The 20,000-nt window shown below is 47.8% G+C and overlaps 1 protein-coding gene across 1 annotated transcript in view; it reads left to right on the top strand.

The window, feature by feature from the left end:
* Positions 1-20,000, top strand: part of LOC142257053 (uncharacterized) — a 124,653-nt gene that overhangs the window by 24,105 nt on the left and 80,548 nt on the right. The window contains exon 2 of the mRNA XM_075329107.1: positions 2,560-2,679. Coding sequence (XP_075185222.1) covers positions 2,631-2,679 — 49 coding nt within the window. The 5' untranslated portion in view covers positions 2,560-2,630. The remainder of the gene's footprint in view (positions 1-2,559; positions 2,680-20,000) is intronic.

The raw sequence follows: 20,000 nt of genomic DNA on the forward strand, positions 1-20,000 counted from the left end.
ATTGATCATGGGAATATAGCCTTAGTTTAGGGTCCGAAGAAAGAGATACGCCTTGTCGTTGGCTGTTGGTCTCTCACAAATTGGCCAGTTTGTGTTCTACACATGCTGGGACCTGGGCTACCATTATTCGCGGTTGCGACTCCTGCAAACATGGAAGCGGTTTCTGAAATTTTACAGGTATATGTGTTGCTTTTAATATGGTTCTACTTTCAATTAATTTTTGAGGCTGCATGGCACAATGGAAATATTAAATATAGAGTAGGACCCCGTATTGAGATTTGCCGTGACGTGGCAGGGGTGGCTCAAAAGGTTGATCAATTTTTTGCTAAAAATCTCATTTTTGCATTGTAGTACAGTTGGAATTATTTGTGAATTTACACTTTTTTTAATTTTTCACACGCCATTATTCAAGCAGTGATAGCTCCCCCCTTCAGTTTGTGTGCTAAGTATCTCATTTGTTAAACATAGTTTCAATAGCAGTAATGCAGTTCTAAATTCCTATTTTTAGACCATGAGACAATCCCTTTTTAACTTATAATGGTGCTTAATTCTATATATACAATTCAAAAACCTATTTGTGTCATGTTCACATAATAATATAAAAAAATCCGGCAATTGGAGGTGCATTACGCCCATGCTTATATTCTAACAGAGTGCAATATGCTGTTGTTAGGGGTGGACAAATCATTGATGCAGCCTATGGGGCTGCATATGGTCCCAAGATGGCAGGGGGCCCATTTCTACTTCCAAAGTAGGTGGAATTGTGCATTTTGATGAGCTTTTGGGCTGCGAAGGGCCCATATACTGTTTTTGCACAGGGGCCCTTCTGTGTCAATGTCTGCTATTGGCTGTTCTGCAGACTATCGTATCCAGGACACTAGTTGAGTCACTCCAGCCTCCGATTTATGAACCATCAGTATCCCATACCGGGCCATGCTGTTCTCATTTACAGCTGAGCACTAATTATTGTATGCTCCTATTAGTTAATTCCACATGTCCAGGTTTAAAGCGATGGTACATAGTTCCCGGAAGTTGTCAGATCCCATCCATGTAGTCTCCCTGACTGATAATAGAAGCCTCTGATCTCGCGTTCACATACAATAATGAGGACAATTTGTGGTATTTATGGATTTTTTGCAAATTGCTTTTTCAGATGTTTAAAGACTATGATGATGTAAATGACGTTACCCCATTATAACCGATGACATGACATTTAATTGCTGTCTGTACAACATTTTTTCTTCATATTCACTGTAGGATTTAGGTCCTGAGTGGGGAAAATAAACAACCATAGATGAGTGTGTTTTTTTTTTTTTTGTTTTTGTTTTTTTAAATCTCCAACAGAGACAGCCTAGGGCCCCTGAGCAGACCATAAGTCTGTGCTCCTACACCCCTGTCAGGTGGTGTTCAGGTCTAGACTCATTAGGTGTCACGGCATCATCAGGCTGTGTTCACACTGCTGAACCTGACAGGCCACCTGATGTCTCCTAGTTGTTTAACCAGAGCCGGGCATCGGCTGTTTAATGTGCTCTGTTGCTCAGACCTCCAGGAGTTAATTCCTGCTGACCTGGGGAACTCTGCCAGGAGCTCAGTCTGCCAATCAGTCATCTACTTCCTATATATGATCCTGGATCTCACTACTCAGCGCCGATTATAGCTTCGGCTTCAAGCGATACCAGTCTTATTGGTGAACCTGTTGATGGTGATCTGCGTTGCGATATTGCGTGGTGTGGATGTTCCCCTGTTGTACGGTTACTTTCTTCCCTTTTCCCCTGTACACATATTGAGTGCAGTGTGTACAAGTTTCCGTTCTCCTTTTGGGTTTTCCGGCCCACCCCAAGGGTGCAAGTGAGGGGGAGTAAGTTCAGGGTCAGGCTAGAGGCTCAGACCTGGCTACCATCAAGCCTACCTCTGAGATAACGGACAGCACAGGGTCTCGAGTCTGAGGGCCAGTTTAGGGGTCCCTGACCTGTCGGTACATAATTCTTTAATAACACCACTGGTATGATCCAACTGCACCCTATAGATTTACCCCCACTGCAAGAAACTAAACTGGACATCGAAGAGCATCAGTGCCAGAAAATGCCGTTCACATTGCACAAGTACACGTTCGTTCCCTGGCTGGGCCCCTCTCCCTATTGGGTTCTGCGCAGATATACTGACTGCTAGTTACCATGCTGTGTAGGAAGGAGAATTGGTACTAAGGTCTGTTAATGTTTCAGCATTCGAAGCCCAAGATTTGGACTTGGTATATTACCTGGCATTTAGCTGAAAAGGACTCTTGGTAGGAGGAATGTGAGTAAGCCTTTCTCATCCAATGATATTAGCTGAAATATCTCGCAGTGATGCTGATTGGCTGAGAGCACCTGACCCCGAGCAGTTCACAATATTACTGCCTTGTGTTCATTTCAGCTGAATTCCAGTGACCTCTTTTGCTCCTTAAAGGGTATCAAATATTTATTTTTCTATTTTTCCACAATAGGTTATTAACCGTTTAGCTTCTGTATGCTTTTCTTTTGGGGTTCTGCACCTTTTTAAATATGTTCCCCTTTTTTCCAGGTTATTTCCATGCTTCTTTAAAGTGAACTGAAACTCTGCAATCAAACAAGGATTGAATCAAGAGACAAATCATGACCGATATTCCAATCGATAAATCAAATCTGCCGCGGGTTAATGAAGGTTAGTGACTTTGACTTTTATTTTTTGCTATATTTAAAGTTGGAGTTAAGCAAAAAGATTTGCGGGTCTCTGGTCCAGTGGCCACATTGGTAGTCTGTGGCCACCAGACCAGTGCCCTCCGAATCTACTAGTGCCAGGCATCACCGGTGCCTCTTTGGATTTGTGCCACACTTCCCAAGTGGAGGAGGTCGTCGGCAATGCTGGCAGGTAGTAGGAGGTTTGCCGGCTGTGGTATGGTAGCTATGTAGTGCCAACATGGCATCTAAACCGGGGTGCTGCCAATCTTTTTGCTCAACCTATCAAACACCCACATAATAGGTCATTGCATTGCTAGGGACCCTCATGATTCCTATAATGACCCCTCGAAGCCCCCGCTTTGGACAGCGCAACGACTGCTAACCGATTACTGTGCTCTGTCTGATGATTGATTGCTCTCAGTGAGAGAAACAAAATTAAAATTTTGTAGTTGTGATACCTTTTAATGGCTAACTAAATAACTAAAATAAAATATGATGTTATAAAGCAAGCTTTCGAGACATCTCAGGTCTCTTCCTCAGGCATGGTATGACAAAATATCTGAAGAAACACAAATATATACACAAAACAGGGCACAGCGATGCATAGTAAAAGGACATTTAAATAAATAAACACTGAGCTTAGAAAGTGAATCCTTAATTCGCTTTGATTAGGGGTGTGAGTTTTATTGTCCCAATATCCATGTGGGATCAGAGGTCTGGTGAGTCTCTGGAGCTGACCTCTCAGATTTTGTAATGGGTCATAAATCCTCCTGAGAGGATGAGTCCTGTGTCCACAGAGTTAAACATTGTGATGAATTTGTATTCCCAGACCCTGTGATGGCTCTGTGATCTGAAGTTGCCTTTTAATATGACAACTTTCATGTGGTTTATGTTGTGTCCTGGAGCACAGAAATGTTTGGCCACAGGTAAATGGATTTTTTTGTCCGTAATTGTGTGGCGGTAAGATCTCATCCTTGCTCTTAGTCTCTGTCCTGTTTCTCCAACATAGAGGCCCCCAATAGGACATATAGTGCACAGGATTAAGTACACCACGTTGGAAGAGGAGCATGTGAATGTTCCAGGAATCTTATAGTCCTTCTGTGTGTTAGGGATCTGTATCCGGTCTTTGGTCTCTACGTGAGCGCAGGTTTTGCAGCTCTTTACATTGCAAGGATAAGTTCCTCTTGGTGTGTCTGAGGGCATAGACCTTCGGATCATGATGCTCCTTAAATTAGGAGGTTGCCTGTAGCACAGCAATGGAGGATCTTTGAATATTGTTTTTAACCGGTCATCCTTGTGTAGAATGTGGTGAAGTTTCTTGGCCGTACTTCTCAGCACCTCAAGCTGTGGGTTGTAGGTCACCACCAGAGGTACTCGACTATTTTCCTCTTTTTGTTTGTATTGAAGCAGTTCACTTCTAGGGGTCCTTGTGGCTCTAATGATTTGATCATCAATGGAGGTGGGGTGGTAGCCTTGGTTTAGAAATGTCTTTTTAAGATGGGTTAAGTGTTCATCCCTGTCTGCAGGGCTGGAACAGATACGATTATATCTGAGGGCCTGGCTGTAGACAATGGACTTTTGAATGTGTTTGGGATGGAAACTGTCCCATCTGAGGTATGTGGGACGGTCAATAGGCGTCCAATACACTGATGTCTGGATTGAGGCATTTTGAATTTTGATGGTGGTATCCAAGAAGTTGATTTCTGTTTTTGAGTGGTCAAATGTCAAGTTTATGGTTGGATGAAATGCATTGAATTTTTCATGAAATTTTAGAAGCTCTTGGTCAGATTCGGTCCAGATTATTAAGATGTCATCGATGAAACGGAAATAAGCCAATGGTTTGAGGTTGCAGGATGCTAAAAAGTCATTTTCCAGTTTAGCCATGAAAAGGTTGGCATACTGTGGTGCCATTTTGCTTCCCATAGCAGTTCCTGTGCGTTGTAGATATAGCTCCTCGCCAAAAGAGAAAAAGTTGTGTGTGAGGATGAATCTGACGAGTCTTACTACTGACTCAGAAGGGATCCCATTAGCTTCAAGAAACATTTGGCAGGCGGTTAGTCCATCTTCATGTGGGATGTTAGAGTATAAGGATTCCACATCCATGGTGGCTAAGATGGTACTCTCGGGTAGAGGACCTATTGTAGATAGCTTTTTTAAAAGGTCAGTGGTGTCCTGTATATAGCTGGCGGTCTTCCTTACCAGTGGCTTAAGGACATTTTCTACCCACCCAGATAGTTTTTTAGTGATCCTTCCCACCCCTGAGATGATCGGCCTCCCTGGGTTACCTGGCTTATGAATCTTGGGTAGCATATAGAAAACTCCCATCCTTGGATTCTCAGGTATTAGATCCAGAAGGTTTGTGGAATCTGTACCCAGACATCTGATGACTTTTTTCAACTCCCTCGTATATTTTGGGGTTGGGTCATCATCCAGTCTGGTGTAGTACTGTATATCCATAAGTTGTCTGTTTGCTTCTTTAATGTAGTCCGTTGTATTCAGGAGAACTATGGCGCCCCCTTTATCTGCTGTCTTAATAGTGATCTCCTTGTTTTTCTTCAGGCTGTGAATTGCCCTTCTCTCCTGCACAGTGATATTAGAGGTTTCTTTTGCTTTTTTGTCCAATATCGTGGACTGTACTGAATATCTAAATGAGTCCATATACTGGTCCAAAATGGTGTTGCGGCCAGGAGGAGGTGTCCAGTCAGACGTTTTCTTGTTCTCTGTTTTGATTTTTTTGTCTGATGGTCATGGGGACAATGAATGGATCGGTACTCGGCCATCACCTCATTCATACTGGATTCTCGAAAACATCGTTCTCAATATAGGCGTGGGACCGCTGTGATCTGCCATCGCCCCTTCTAAATGTTTCTTCACCTATGACCACCTGCGTTGCCTTCTGGTAGAATAAATTCGGCAACATTCTGGACGTGAATGAAGAAAAAAGCACTAGAAAATTGACGAGAGTTCTACAAAGCCGACATATTGACTTAACCTTTGTATTTACTGCCTTCATTGTGTGCGGAGCCCATGTTGGGGGTCTTCTTCCCTCCTAGTAGAAGGGGACTGGCACATACCCCCTATCTGTGTGCTTAGTGTCTGCCTTTTATTATCAGAATGATGGATACTTTTTTGAAAGTCACATAGAAGATAGAAAACTCTCCTCCTCCATCCATTGTGCAGCAATCTCCCCCTACCCATGGTGACACAAGGATTTATAGCAGGCGCTGGTGGAAAGCCAGCCCCGCGAGCATTGTGTCATGTATGTGTCACATTTTATGGGAAATATTTTTGCTCTACTTCTTAAATTTAGTTTCATGCTCATGTGCCATTCTGTCTATGGAAAATATAGTGCACGTTCTGATCCCTTTTTTTTATTTTTTTTTATTCTATATTTTTTTTTTGATCTTTTATTTTATATTTATTTTATTTATTTTTTTTTTTTTTTTTGCTCCATAAATTCCTTTAGGCTTGAAAACCACATTTATGACATTGTGTAGTTTATTTATTTAATCGTATACCTTACCATCATATTGTGTAGTTGAGAATACTAGACAGAGCTTCGGCACATTCATCACTATGTCTTTTCCCATTAGACGTTTGGGTGACTTGGATGACTCTACTTGCAGTAAAGTCCATGGCAAAAATAATTATCACCCACTTTTTCGGGCAATATGGGCCTTTTTCTTTGTTAAAAAGGGGAAAAAGAGGCTTTTTTTTTCCCCCCTTCAAACAGCGCCACTCTTGTCTATAGGTTAAGTGTGGTATTGCAGCTCATCTTCAATGAGAAATCAGTACTTTTTTTCATGGCTTGTATCAGGTAAAAAAGACCCGACCTTTTTATCTAATACTATAATTTTCAGAATATTTCTCAGAAAGTTGGCAAAAGATCAGTTGTCTAATACATTGTTACTCACTGGCGGACACAGACAGAAAAGGGCCCTTGTGCAAGAATAACATATGGGCCCTTTGTAGCCTAAAAGCTCATAAAATGCACAATTGCACCTTCTTTGGAGATAGAAAGGGGCCCCCAAACTTTTTGGGCCCCTGTGCGACTGCACAGGCTGCACCAATGATATGTCCGCTCCTGGTGTTAGTAATGGGATAGTTGTGGATACCTTGGTACAGGGCAGGGATTATCCAGCACCTCTCACATGTATAGTTTTCTATTGATAGTATAGCCTCAGGATGGGTCTTTATGGCATGATTATTGGGAGTCCGACCTCCCCCATCCGTTTTGCATCAATGGGCTGTATCCGCAATAAAAAAAAAAAGGGCACGTGAGGTCCCTGTGGTTGTAAATGTTCACCTGTTAGGTCAAAGTTCAGGAGAACCATGGCAGCTGTTTACTGGGGTTCTGTTTCCTCTTTAAAAGTTTGCTCAAGAAGCGATTCCAGCCATTATCTTCCTGATTTGAGACAGAAGTTTGGAATCTTTATTTGATTTTGCCACTTCTTCTTCTTTTTGGAGCAGACTTTAAATCTATGTATCCCTTTCTTCTTTGCTCAAGCCCACCCCTTTCAGTTATATCACAATCCATGTGTAACATACTGCAATATATACCGTATTTGCCAGCGTATAAGACGACTTTTTCACCTCTGAAAATCTTCTCAAAAGTCGGGAGACGTCTTATACACTGGGTGCCATCTTATACGGCGGTGTCTGCCGTCATGGCTTTACTGCAGTTGGTGGCGGGGCTGCAAAGCATTCAACTGCAGAAAAGCGCTGACAGCAGTGGCGGCCCTGTGTATTGGACGCGATCACGGAGGGGTCTATGTGCCTGCGGTCCGCAACAAGCACTCCTCCATGATCGCATCCCATAGACGGGGCCACCGCCGCTGTCAGCGCTTTACTGCTGTTGAATGCTTTACGGCGCCGCAAAGCATTCAACTGCAGTAAAGCCATAACGGCAGACTGCAGCGGTGGCACCATGCACCGGACAAGATCACCGAGGAGTCTGTATTCCTGCGATCTCGAAGAAGCAGCTGAGGACACCGCGGGAACGGAGGAGAGGTGAGAAGAATTTTTGTGTGTAAACAGCATAATAGGGGACAAGAAGGGGACCAGTAGGAGGACAATACTAAACAATGATTACATTACTAGGGGGCCCAAGGAAGGGGCACAAGGATGGGCACATTACTGCAGGGGACATTACTAAACAATGGGGACATTACTGCAGGGGACATTACTAAACAATGGGGACATTACTAAACAATGGGGACATTACTGCAGGGGACATTACTAAACAATGGGGACATTACTGCAGGGGACATTACTGCAGGGGACATTACTAAACAATGGGGACATTACTGCAGGACATTACTAAACAATGGGGACATTACTGCAGGGGACATTACTGCAGGGGACATTACTAAACAATGGGGACATTACTGCAGGGGACATTACTAAACAATGGGGACATTACTGCAGGGGACATTACTGCAGGGGACATTACTAAACAATGGGGACATTAATGAAGGGAACATTACTGCAGGGAACATTACTAAACAATGGGGACATTACTGCAGGGGACATTACTGCAGGGGACATTACTAAACAATGGGGACATTACTGCAGGGGACATTACTAAACAATGGGGACATTACTGCAGGGGACATTACTGCAGGGGACATTACTAAACAATGGGGACATTACTGCAGGGGACATTACTAAACAATGGGGACATTACTGAAGGGAACATTACTGCAGGGAACATTACTAAACAATGGGGACATTACTGCAGGACATTACTAAACAATGGGGACATTACTGCAGGGGACATTACTGCAGGGGACATTACTAAACAATGGGGACATTACTGCAGGGGACATTATTAAACAATGGGGACATTACTGCAGGGGACATTACTGCAGGGGACATTACTAAACAATGGGGACATTAATGAAGGGAACATTACTGCAGGGAACATTACTAAACAATGGGGACATTACTGCAGGGGACATTACTGCAGGGGACATTACTAAACAATGGGGACATTACTGCAGGGGACATTACTAAACAATGGGCACATTACTGCAGGGGACATTACTAAACAATGGGCACATTACTCTGGTCGGCTTATACTCGCGTATATATGGTATATCCCAAACTTTATATTTTAACTGGAAAAGTTGGGGGTCGTCTTATACGCCCAGTTGTCTTTTACCCCGGAAAATACGGTAAGCGCGGCTTCACTACAGATTTAGGTGTTGCTGATACTTTGTGTTTATGTATTGTTTTTGTATTACAGAAAAATGATTAACGGAAAAGTCTTATTTTCCTTTTTTCTCTGCTTTTGGAGAAATTAAAAAAACAAAAAAAACCCCAAAACAATCCCAACCTCTTAGTCATTTCATCCGAGTCTCGTTCTCGGTCCCCAATTTACACGCTGGCAGATTTGCTCTTTTTCCTTTCACACCTCTGCTTCATTTAAGAGCCAGTCTGACGCCGTGTCCCTGGCAATGTCTTCTAAAATATGCGGCTAGATCCATAAGAATAATAAAAGATCAGGGATCAAATATTCCACGGTTGCAGCGTTTTCTGCCACGAGTAACTTGGAGCCCAAAATATCTGAAAAATAATGGGAAAATACTTAAATCCCTTCTTTTTTGTTTCCACACATAAGGCCCATACTATGCCCTGATTAAGTCATTGGAGAGAGAGAAACACTTTTTCTTCTGGAGAGCAATATGTGAAATTTCTGCTTGTAGTACAACTCGACATTTCTCCAAAATCTTCTCTGGGTGGATGGGTAGGGTTGAGATGGGGGGGGTGTTAAGGGGAGACTTCAAACCTCCCTCTCCAGCTGCTGTTAAACATCTCGATGGCGATAGATCAGAATCCAAGCTGTGATTGGCAGTGTTTGGTGAAGAGGTAAAAATGTACACCCGAGTGCTGTGGTGCAGACAACAGAAAAGTCGCCGCCTCTCTGCCGACCGCCTCTCGTATTATCATCGGCACAAGCAATTCACCCCCTGCCGCAAGTTTCATGGCCGAGCAGCTCCATGCCGAGCCATACGTCGGCAAGCTCTACGCCGAGCCGTACGTCGGCAAGCTCCACGCCGAGCCGTACGTCGGCAAGCTCCACGCCGAGCCGTACGTCGGCAAGCTCCACGCCGAGCCGTACGTCGGCAAGCTCCACGCCGAGCCGTACGTCGGCAAGCTCCACGCCGAGCCGTACGTCGCCAAGCTCCACGCCGAGCCGTACGTCGCCAAGCTTTATGACTATGCCCAGTGCATAAAGCAAGGTGAAGGTTGGAGGAGTTTGGCCACATAAGTGTAGGTCCATATCTCCGTATAGTATATATATTTGTACAGTGTAGCAGAATTATTACAATAATTAGTTCTATACATGGTATATAACATCTGTAGGTCTGTACACAGAGTATAAGATGCCACACGTCTGTCTGGGGCTGTTATATGGAGCAGACAGTTTGTGTAGGGACAGGACAGCAGAATTGTCATGGACTGAATGATCACAGATGTTCAGGAAATTGGAGTCTTATTTGTATCACTCGGGCGCAGGACATTTTGTACAGGCTTGTCTGTAATCTACTTGTTACTAGAATGAATCTGTAATATTTTGGGGCGCTCACTAATGGGCACCACGGACAGTGTTGGTAAGTTTGTACTTTTGAAACTATAGAATTACATTTAGCACAATATAATCTGTTATTACAACACTTGTTTTTATTAGCAGGTAAAGTGTGGTAAGAAAGCCTCTCTAAGGGAGTTTGTCACCCAAAAACTAGATCAAAACTACTTATACAGTCCTATAGAGGGTTAAACCACGTAAACATTTTCCTTAAGCATGCAGTTATTTATTGTACCAAAAATCGCTTGTATTACATATTCAAATAAGGGTTCCTTGTGGCACGCCTGGCACAAGCAAGGGCTGAGTCTGCACATTCAGTCAACATGCCGCACACCTTCACTTAGCTTGATTGACACTACTCGCTTGTCCAGAGTCATCACTGTGATCTTCCATGCACTGAGACTGCAGGAGCCAAAGGGGCTCACACTCACCTTCTCCCCTTCTCTCCTATCTGCTGCAACTGCTTGGTGCCCTCTTACCCCTTACCCTGTCTGCGGCACCCGCTTGGTGCACTTACCTTCTCCCCTGTCTGCGGCACCCGCTTGGTGCCCTCTTGCCCTCTCCCCTGTCCTCTGCACCAGCTTGCTGCGCTCTCGCCCTCTCCCCTGTCTGCGGCACCCGCTTTCTGCACTCGTCCTCTCCCCTGCCTGTGGCACCCGCTTTCTGCACTCTTGCCCTCTCCCCTGCCTGTGTTACCCGCTTGCTGCACTCACCTTCTCCCCTGTCCTCGGCACTCGCTTGCTGCGCTCTTGTCCTCTCCCCTGTCTGCGGCACTCGCTTGCTGCGCTCTTGTCCTCTCCCCTGTCTGCGGCACTCGCTTGCTGCGCTCTTGCCCTCTCCCCTGTCTGCGGCACTCGCTTGCTGCTCTCTTGCCCTCTCCCCTGTCTGCGGCACTCGCTTGCTGCGCTCTTGCCCTCTCCCCGTCTGCGGCACTCGCTTGCTGCGCTCTTGCCCTCTCCCCTGTCTGCGGCACTCGCTTGCTGCGCTCTTGCCCTCTCCCCTGTCTGCGGCACTCGCTTGCTGCGCTCTTGCCCTCTCCCCTGTCTGCGGCACTCGCTTGCTGCGCTCTTGCCCTCTCCCCTGTCTGCGGCACTCGCTTGCTGCGCTCTTGCCCTCTCCCCTGTCTGCGGCACTCGCTTGCTGCGCTCTTGCCCTCTCCCCGTCTGCGGCACTCGCTTGCTGCGCTCTTGCCCTCTCCCCTGTCTGCGGCACTCGCTTGCTGCACTCTTGCCCTCTCCCCTGTCTGCGGCACTCGCTTGCTGCGCTCTTGCCCTCTCCCCTGTCTGCGGCACTCGCTTGCTGCGCTCTTGCCTCCCCCCTCCCCCCACGCTTGCTGGACATATGATCATATAATAGTGACCAACTGTGTGATCCTGTGTGCAGCAAGCAGGTGATGGTGCGCCAGCACGGACACTGTGCACAGTGCCAGGTATACAATTCATGCAGCGCTGGCACTGGGCAAATGAGCACCGTCATTCAAACTAAGGGAGGTTCATATTGATTTAGGGGGAAAAAGCCGACAGACATGGGCACCTTTTCAGTCCAATAGCCCATGGTGACGCTCCCTTCGAAATGGGCCCTTTATTTATTGGGCTGTACAAGTTGCACCAATGTTATGTCCGCCCCTGCTCTGAGCCCTTGGCCACATGCGGGTGCCCTAAGGAGCTACATATGCAGTACAAGTGCTTTTCTGTACAATTGACAGTGGAAAATCTGTACTGCAGGTGTGAGTTCTATGCGGGGTAAGTTCCCTACAAGAAAATAAAATTAAATTTTGGGAGTGATAGACTTTCCTTAAAGGCGCATTGACGGCTGTGGAGGAGTTAAATGTCCAAGAGTGATCTCATTGTATTATCTTACTGTTGTTTGTGTGGAGCCCCCCGGGGTATTCTCATTTCTGTTTATGTTTTTTAATAGTGTCAAACAGCAGGAGAGGAAGCCTGCCCTGGAAAATTCCAGGATCTGACCCTATAGAGTTGTCCACGCTCTCCTTTGGGGGTTTTTTTTTTTTTGGTTTTTTTTTTTGCTTTCTCTTTTGATTAATTTATGTTATATGAAACATCTAAAAAACAACAAAAAAAACCTTCTTTCGGCCTACAAGCTGCGGCCACCACCAGTGGGCTCTTATATACAGTATTCTAACATGCTCAGGCCGCTGTGTAGAACATAAAAATCACTTTATAATACTCACCTAACAGTCGCTGAGGTAAATTCTAGTCAGATGGGCGTCTCCGTTCTCCGGTGCCTCCTCCTTCGGACATCTTTGTCCTCCTTCTTCTCTAGCTGCGGTGCATGACGCGCCTATGTCATCCACACTCGCCGGCATTGAGGTCCTGCGCAGGCACACTTTTATCTGCCCTGAGCAGGGTAGATCAAAGTATTGTAGTGCGCCTGCACGGGACCGGCGAGTGTGTATGACGTAGGACGCGTCATGCACTTCAGAAGATGGAGGACAAAGATGTCCGAAACAGGAGGCGCTGGCACCAGACAACGCAGACACCCATCTGACTAGAATTTACCTCAGCGACTGTTAGGAGAGTATTATAAAGTGATTTTTATGTTCTAAAATCTAAAGACTAAAATCCACCACAGCGCGAATGATAGGTGAGTATTATAAAGTGTTTGTTTACATTCTACACAGCGGCCTGGGCTCTTATATACAGCATGTTAGAATGCTGTATATAAGAGCCCGGTGGTGGTGGCCGCAGCTTATAGGCCAAAAAACTGGTGACAGGTTCCCTTTAACTTGTAACCTAACATCTTGACCTAGAGGAAGGCAAAAACCCCATGGGGCAGACCGTAAGCTCCATATCGGGGAAAATTTCTTCCCGATTCTACTTACTAGTTCCCCAATCACTTAATCTACTGCACATAACCAGTAATTTTATATTTTTCAAGAAAGGCATCCAGGCCTCTCTTAAATTTTAGTAATGAATCAACCATTACAACGTTATGTTGCAGAGTTCCATAGTCTCACCGCTCTTACAGTAAAGAATCTGCATCTGTGATTATGATTAAACCTTCTTTCCTCTAACCATAGTGGATGCCCCTTGTCCCGGTTGAAGGCCTAGGGGTAAAAGATCATTAGAGAGAGCTCTGTACTGTCCTGTCATATATTTGTACATTGTAATAAGATTGCCCCTAAGTCTTAAGCGGGCTTTACACACAGCGACATCGCTAGTGATGTCGCTGATGAAAGCACCCGCCCCCGTCGGTTGTGCGTTACAGACAAATCTCTAGCCATGGCGCACAACATCACTAGGACCCGTCACACATACCTGCCTAGCGACGTCCCTGTGGCCGGTGAACAGCCTTCTTTCTAAGGGGGCGGTTTGTTTGGCGTCACAGCGGCATCACTAAGAGGCTGCCCAATAGAAGCGGAGGGGCGGAGATGAGCGACCGTAACATCCCGCCCACCTCCTTCCTTCCTCATTGCCAGCAGCCGCAGGTAAGGTGTAGTTCCTCGTTCCTGCGGTGTCACATGTAGTGATGTATGCTGCCGCAGGAACGACGAACAACCTGCGTCCTGCAACAGCAACGATATTCGGGAAAGGAACGACGCGTCAATGATCAACGATAAGGTGAGTAATTTTGATCGTTAACAGTCGTTCCTGCGTTTCACACGCAATAACGTCACTAACGAGGCCGGATGTGCGTCACAAATTCCGTGACCCCAACAACATCTCGTTAGCGATGTTGTTGCGTGTAAAGCCCACTTTAGTTTTTCCAAACTCCCAAGTTTAATAACCTCTCTTGATATTGCATTCCCCCCATTCCCTTAATAACCTTGGTCGCTCTTCTCTGCACCCGCTGTAGCTCAGCTCTGTCCTTCTTATACACCAGAGATTAAAATTGTACACAGTATTCTAAGTGTGGTCGCACTAGTGACTTGTATAGGGGGTAAAGCTTTGTTCTTCTCATGAGCATCTCAACCTCTTTTAATGCATCCCATTATTTTATTAGGCTTGGCAGCAGCTGCCTGACACTGGTCAGTAAAGTTGTGTTTGCTGTCCATTTATACGCCCAAGTCTTTTTCAGTGACCATCTTACCCAGTGTTATATAATTAAATACATAATTATACTTTTTATTTCCTCTGCCCAAGTGCATGACCTTACATTTATCCACATTAAACGTCAATTGCTGTTTCTCAGCCCAATCCTCCGGCCTACACAAATCCTTCTGTAATATTATAGCCTCTGTATTGATTACACTGCAGAGTTTAGTATCCTCTGAAAATATTGAAATTCTACTCCGTATGCCCCCTACAAGTATATTAAAAAGACTGACCTGTACATCCAACAGGTGTGAACAGGTGCTAGCTAAAAATACAATATAACTACAAAACATATACAGCTGCACTCTAGAATGCTAACCATTAATAAGGGAACTCTGGTATTGCATTACTGCTATAGGAATAGTTTAAAAAAGAGATACTTGGCCTATCTATTGGCCAATGCATGTGAGCCCGGTCACCACGGCAAGGTGATCTCAATACCCGAACTCAAGTGCCTCTATCTGGGTTAAAAACCTACATGTTTGGGAAGTTAGGATCCAGCCCCCCTAGAAAGTCATTACTAAATATGTTAAAAAGAACCCAAAATCTAAACCTAACAAACAAACAACTATTTGTGTATGTATATTTTTCCAAGACAAATCCAGCAAAAGGTTTACATGGCCAGTCTGTCCCTCCGTGTCTGAAACTATATGTAAATTAGGCTGAAGAGCTATTTGTAGATCTGAAGCCTCCGTCACTCCAGCTCTATTCCTCACCCAGCGCCGCCTCCTCCTTTTTGACTGACAGCTCCTTTAGCTGAAGTCACAGAACATACAGTAGAGGCTGTCAGTAAAGCAGGAGGAAGGAGGTGTCACTGGGAGGGGAGTAGAGCTGGAGTGACAGAGGCTTCAGATGACCTTTTAGCGTAATTTGTATATCAGTTCAGATACTCATTTCTCAGTAACGAAGGAACAGACCAACAAGGTAAAGTTGTTGTTGGGCTTTTTTTTTAAAGATCTACTTAACCATATAAATAGCTTGGAGGTGGGGGGAATCATGTTGACAGATTTACCTTTTAAGCGCTATGCTAAAAGTCCTGAATCTGATGTCTGCGTGGGATGCACAATATATGCCAAAAATAGGGCAAATAACCAATATGTGAATGGAGTGGCCTAGGTTAGCAGGTCTTGAGTTAATTCTCCCCCAGTAGTTTACAAGTAAAGTCCTGTCTTTGGGGAGCGGGCAGAGTAATGGGCTGGTTTGGCAGTTTGCACTGATTCCATGATCTCACCGCAGTCTCCTGTGGGCAGCGGGCAGTCCGGCTTTTCATTTCTGGATTTTAACATGACCTCACCGAACATCTGCTGGAGTGCACAAAGGTTTGTGTGTGCTGCTCCCTGGCAAGGCCGTCCCCAGATCCCTCACACCGCTCCGGCTCACTGTCTTTTTAGCAGACCCCTTACAATACCCTGGCCCCTCTCCACCACCGAGGCTAGAATCACATGCACATGCTTCCATTGTTATATATGGGACTTTTCCAAATCTTCGCAATTACAGTTCTTTTTCGTTTCATGTATTCTCTGATCAGGTTGGGACATAGAGCAGTTTACTTCTGTCTAGGTCACAATCCGAATGTCAAATCTACAGTAAAGATCAATATGGTCAAAAGCACAGGGGATTTAAAGGGATTCTCGAAGACCTATAGGGTTATCCAGTCTTCCTAGATGGGTATAATTGTTGTAAAAACTAGAAACTTTCCAACTTCTTATTAACATCTCCTCCTCTACCCAGATATTCACAATTGACTCAGCATGCACAGTGCTTACAAGCTCTATTCTATTGAGCTTGTAAGTGCTGCTCTGAAGCTTGTAAATGCTTATCGCTCCTGACCCGGCCAGCTTCAGTATCACCGCTGCTTCTTTATAGTATCATTGGGAGCATAGATTTCGGGCCAGTGCTACCGATTTTAAACGGTCAATCAAGCAGGAGCACACTGCCCTCTTTCCTTCCACCAGAAATCTGGAAGATGAGGAGCCATGTGCCCCTTGCACAGGTGAGATCATACCTTTTTAAAGGGGTCTACCTATATGTTGACTCTCTGCAGAATAGGTGATCAATATCTGATTCTTGGGGGTCTCACCGCTGATCACTAGAATATATATCTTCTCTAGTCCGACAGTAGCAGAGGTCGAGGATGAGCCCTGCCTATGCAATCACGATCGTTGCGGCCGCCGCCATTTGGTACTGAACATCTATCATCTATCCTGTAGATGTATATCTATATACATCATATTTTATATATATATATATAGATAGATATATATGTCGCGGGCGGGGAGGAGGGTGTCAGCACACCGCGCTCACCCCTTCTGCTCGGGTCCGGCAGCTGCTCCTGGTGGCTCGAGCCGTAGGCCGGATCCCGGGGTTTCTCGAGCGACACTCCTCGCCCGTGAGTGAAAGGGGGGGTGTTTGTTGGGTGTGGGGATTGTTATAGTTCGTGACGCCACCCACGGTTGTGGTGATTGCACCACCGCTGCTCAGTGTGGGGGTCCCGGGGATGGTGATGCGGAGCAGCCAGGTGTTGTGTTGCCCCTCCGTGGGTAGGGGTTGGTGATCCCGGGGCCCAGTGAAGAGATGTAAAGTGTAGGGCCTGGAGGGCGCAGGGACGCGGGGGCAGCGCTGTGCCTTGCGGCACTGTGGTACTCACTCAGCCTGAGACTTGGACACAGTTTGTACGGTAAACCAAACGGCTGGTAGGACGGTCCCACAGACGGCTGCACCTGCACTCCCGGTAGGTGACGGTGATGTCTCTCTTCCTTGCACCTGTGTTGACTGATGGTAGCGGTGGATTCCCTCCGGTTACCCGCTCCCCGACTGCAATCTGGGCCGGAGGAGCTCTACACTTTGCCCGCAGGCGCTGGCCCTGGGGAAACTGGTGCCCTGGCGGTGGCGGTGTCTCCCCTGTAATGGTCGGGCTGTTGCCGTCAATCGGGACTTGGTTGCTGGGGGATCTACGTCCCCTTCACTGACGGATTCGGCAAATTTGGCGACTCCTAGCCTTGCCGGGGTCCGAGAGGCCCCTGCCCTGGTGCTGACTGTCCTTCGGAACACTGCTCCAGACCACCGGGCACACAGCCAACGGGGTCCTTCCAGGAACTTCCAAACGGTCCCCCTCCGAACAGTCACCGCCGTCGCTGACCTTGCTGTTCTAGCCCTACACAAAGCTGGGCTCTCAGGCTTTGCACACTCTCTGCTCTGTCACCACTTCTTGCTTTCCTCCTTTACTCCTTTTCTTTCCTCCACTTTCACTTCTTGGTTGTTTACTCTAGCCCTTCACTGGACTTCACTCTTCCCCTGCCCGGGGCTATCTTGTTTACACAAGCTCGCCCTGAGCTCGACTGCCTGGTACTTCCTGCCTCCAGAGTTGTGAGCTCCTCGGTGGGCGGAGCCAACCGCCTGGCCCACCCCCTGGTGTGCATCAACAGACTCCTGGAGGAAGGCAACAAGGATTTCTGGTTAGCAGATGTGCCTACCTGGAGTGTGGGGTGTGGTGGTGTTGTGACCTGTGTCCCCTGGCTTGCCCAGGGCGACACATTCCCCCTTAGCAAAATGCAGACCGTCCGCGGGCTGCCGTCCTACACCGGTTTTATTTTTCTGTAAAAAGGGGATAACAGGGTTAAACAAACAATAAATAACATTTTTAATAACTCTTCCCAAAACGGGAGGCACATTTACTTTTAACGTTGCAACGGTATACGGTCACGGTTTCCGCTCTCTCCCACCCAAGTAACCTGGCCCTGATGCTGCCCCTAAAACCCAGGCAGCACCCCTTGACCCACAGTCCAGCACACGGTACCCGAGCGGGATCTGTCCTTCCCCTCCAGAGGGTAGCCACCGGTTCCTTTGGTGGCTGGGCCCTGGCCTGCTCTGCTCAGGGCCCTCCCTCCAACCTGCCTCTCCGGAGGCGGCATTGCGGAAACGGTAACGGTACCCAACATATTTACAAGCCACTAACGTTTGTGGTTGCCCTGCAGAGTTCACGGGCTTGTCCATGGATAGTTCCCATGCATAAACTTTTAACGGTCCCCACGGGGACAACGGTGCCGGCTCCAGCCGGTTGCAAATCAACAAACAAATCAGGTTACTTCTTCGGTGTGATCATTTTCATTATTGGCAAAACTTTCAAACTTTTCAAACAAACAGGTGGTCCCAACGGGGACGGTGCTGCGGGCATCTGCTGCCCTACTCCGGTCCTGCTGCTGCTTCATCCGGGGGAGGGGATGCAGAGCTCACCTTGCTCTCCGGGCTGCCCCTCAGCTTTACATCCAGGGCAAACCACCCCCTCTCTCCGCAGTGCCGGGTATACCGCACCATGTCTCCCGGTATAAGATTGCGGCCAGGATGCTCCTCGGGCAGATGGGCATTCACGTCCCGCCGGGCCACAAACACCTCGGCCTCCAGGCCCGGTTCGTATATGAATCCGTAGCCCCGGCGGACATCAAAGCGCCGCACCTGCCCCTCGTAGAACGGGCCCCGGACACGGAAGGTCGCTTGCCGCAGGTTCTCCTTTTCCTGAATGGCTCGGGCCACCAGCTCGGCTTTCCTTCGCTCCCTCTCCGCGATCTCCAGGCCCAGCTTTGTCGGCTCCCTGTCCCAGTATGGCGCTGCGGCCAGCTCCGGCGCACGGGTTGAGCCCCGCGGGACATCCAGCACGTTACCCACTGTCAGGAAGGTGGGTAGCGTATCCCGCGGTGTCATGGCCTTGGGCGCTGCCTTGCAGCAGCAACCCGGCGCCACCTCAGCCGAGGTGTGGGGGATGGGCACAGGGGCTTTCCGCAACTGGACCTTCTGCTCGGAGTGGGTCATCGGCTCCGGCTCGGGGTACTGCTCGGGGACTGTCTCTGGCACAATCTTCGGGGCCTTCCAAGGCAATGCCTCCGGTTTGCTACGGGCTCCGGCTACAGGTCGGTCCGCTGGGGCGGACGGGCTGGGTATCGCTACCGGTTGCGGTGGCAGCGGGCCTAGTGGCGGGGTCACAGCCTCCGAGACGGGTGGCGAGGGAGGCAACGGGGGGGAGAGGGCTTGGACCGGGTCCCTCAGCCGCAGCGACCGGTCCCTCCGGGACATAGGGGCGTGGGTCACTCACCCTCCCTTCCTCCGCTTCCTCCTCGCGTCTCCGCACGGTGGCTATAACGTCCGCCATGTCGGTCTCCCACTCCTCCAAGAGGAGCTGCATCTTGACCTGCAGCCTTAGATGGAGCTGCGCGGTCCGGATTTCCACCCACGCTGCGGTTCCCGGTGCGGGGGCCACGGTGTTTCGGGACGGCATCCACATGGTGTCTTTGCTGTTTGCTTCCAGGAACGGTTTTCTGGCAAGGTCCTGGCGTCCCTGCTTTGATAGCGGCGACTACATGCCGCCAGCTGCCATCGCGTCCCCCTTAGCTCTTTCCGGCCCCTCCTCTCTCGGGGCGGGGTTTTGGCCTTCACGCCTCTACTGCTCGAGAAGACGCTCGAGCGGGAACTTTTCGCGCCAAAGATGGCGGCTTCTGAAATTTTTCTGCCGGATACCTCCGGCGGTAACAAGGCGCACCTCTACCAGACGGCAGAGCGGTAAGATCCTGTTCGTGACGCCAAGTTGTCGCGGGCGGGGAGGAGGGTGTCAGCACACCGCGCTCACCCCTTCTGCTCGGGTCCGGCAGCTGCTCCTGGTGGCTCGAG

This window comes from Anomaloglossus baeobatrachus, chromosome 11, assembly GCF_048569485.1.
Source record: "Anomaloglossus baeobatrachus isolate aAnoBae1 chromosome 11, aAnoBae1.hap1, whole genome shotgun sequence".
In the NCBI taxonomy this organism is placed as follows: Eukaryota; Metazoa; Chordata; class Amphibia; order Anura; family Aromobatidae; genus Anomaloglossus; species Anomaloglossus baeobatrachus.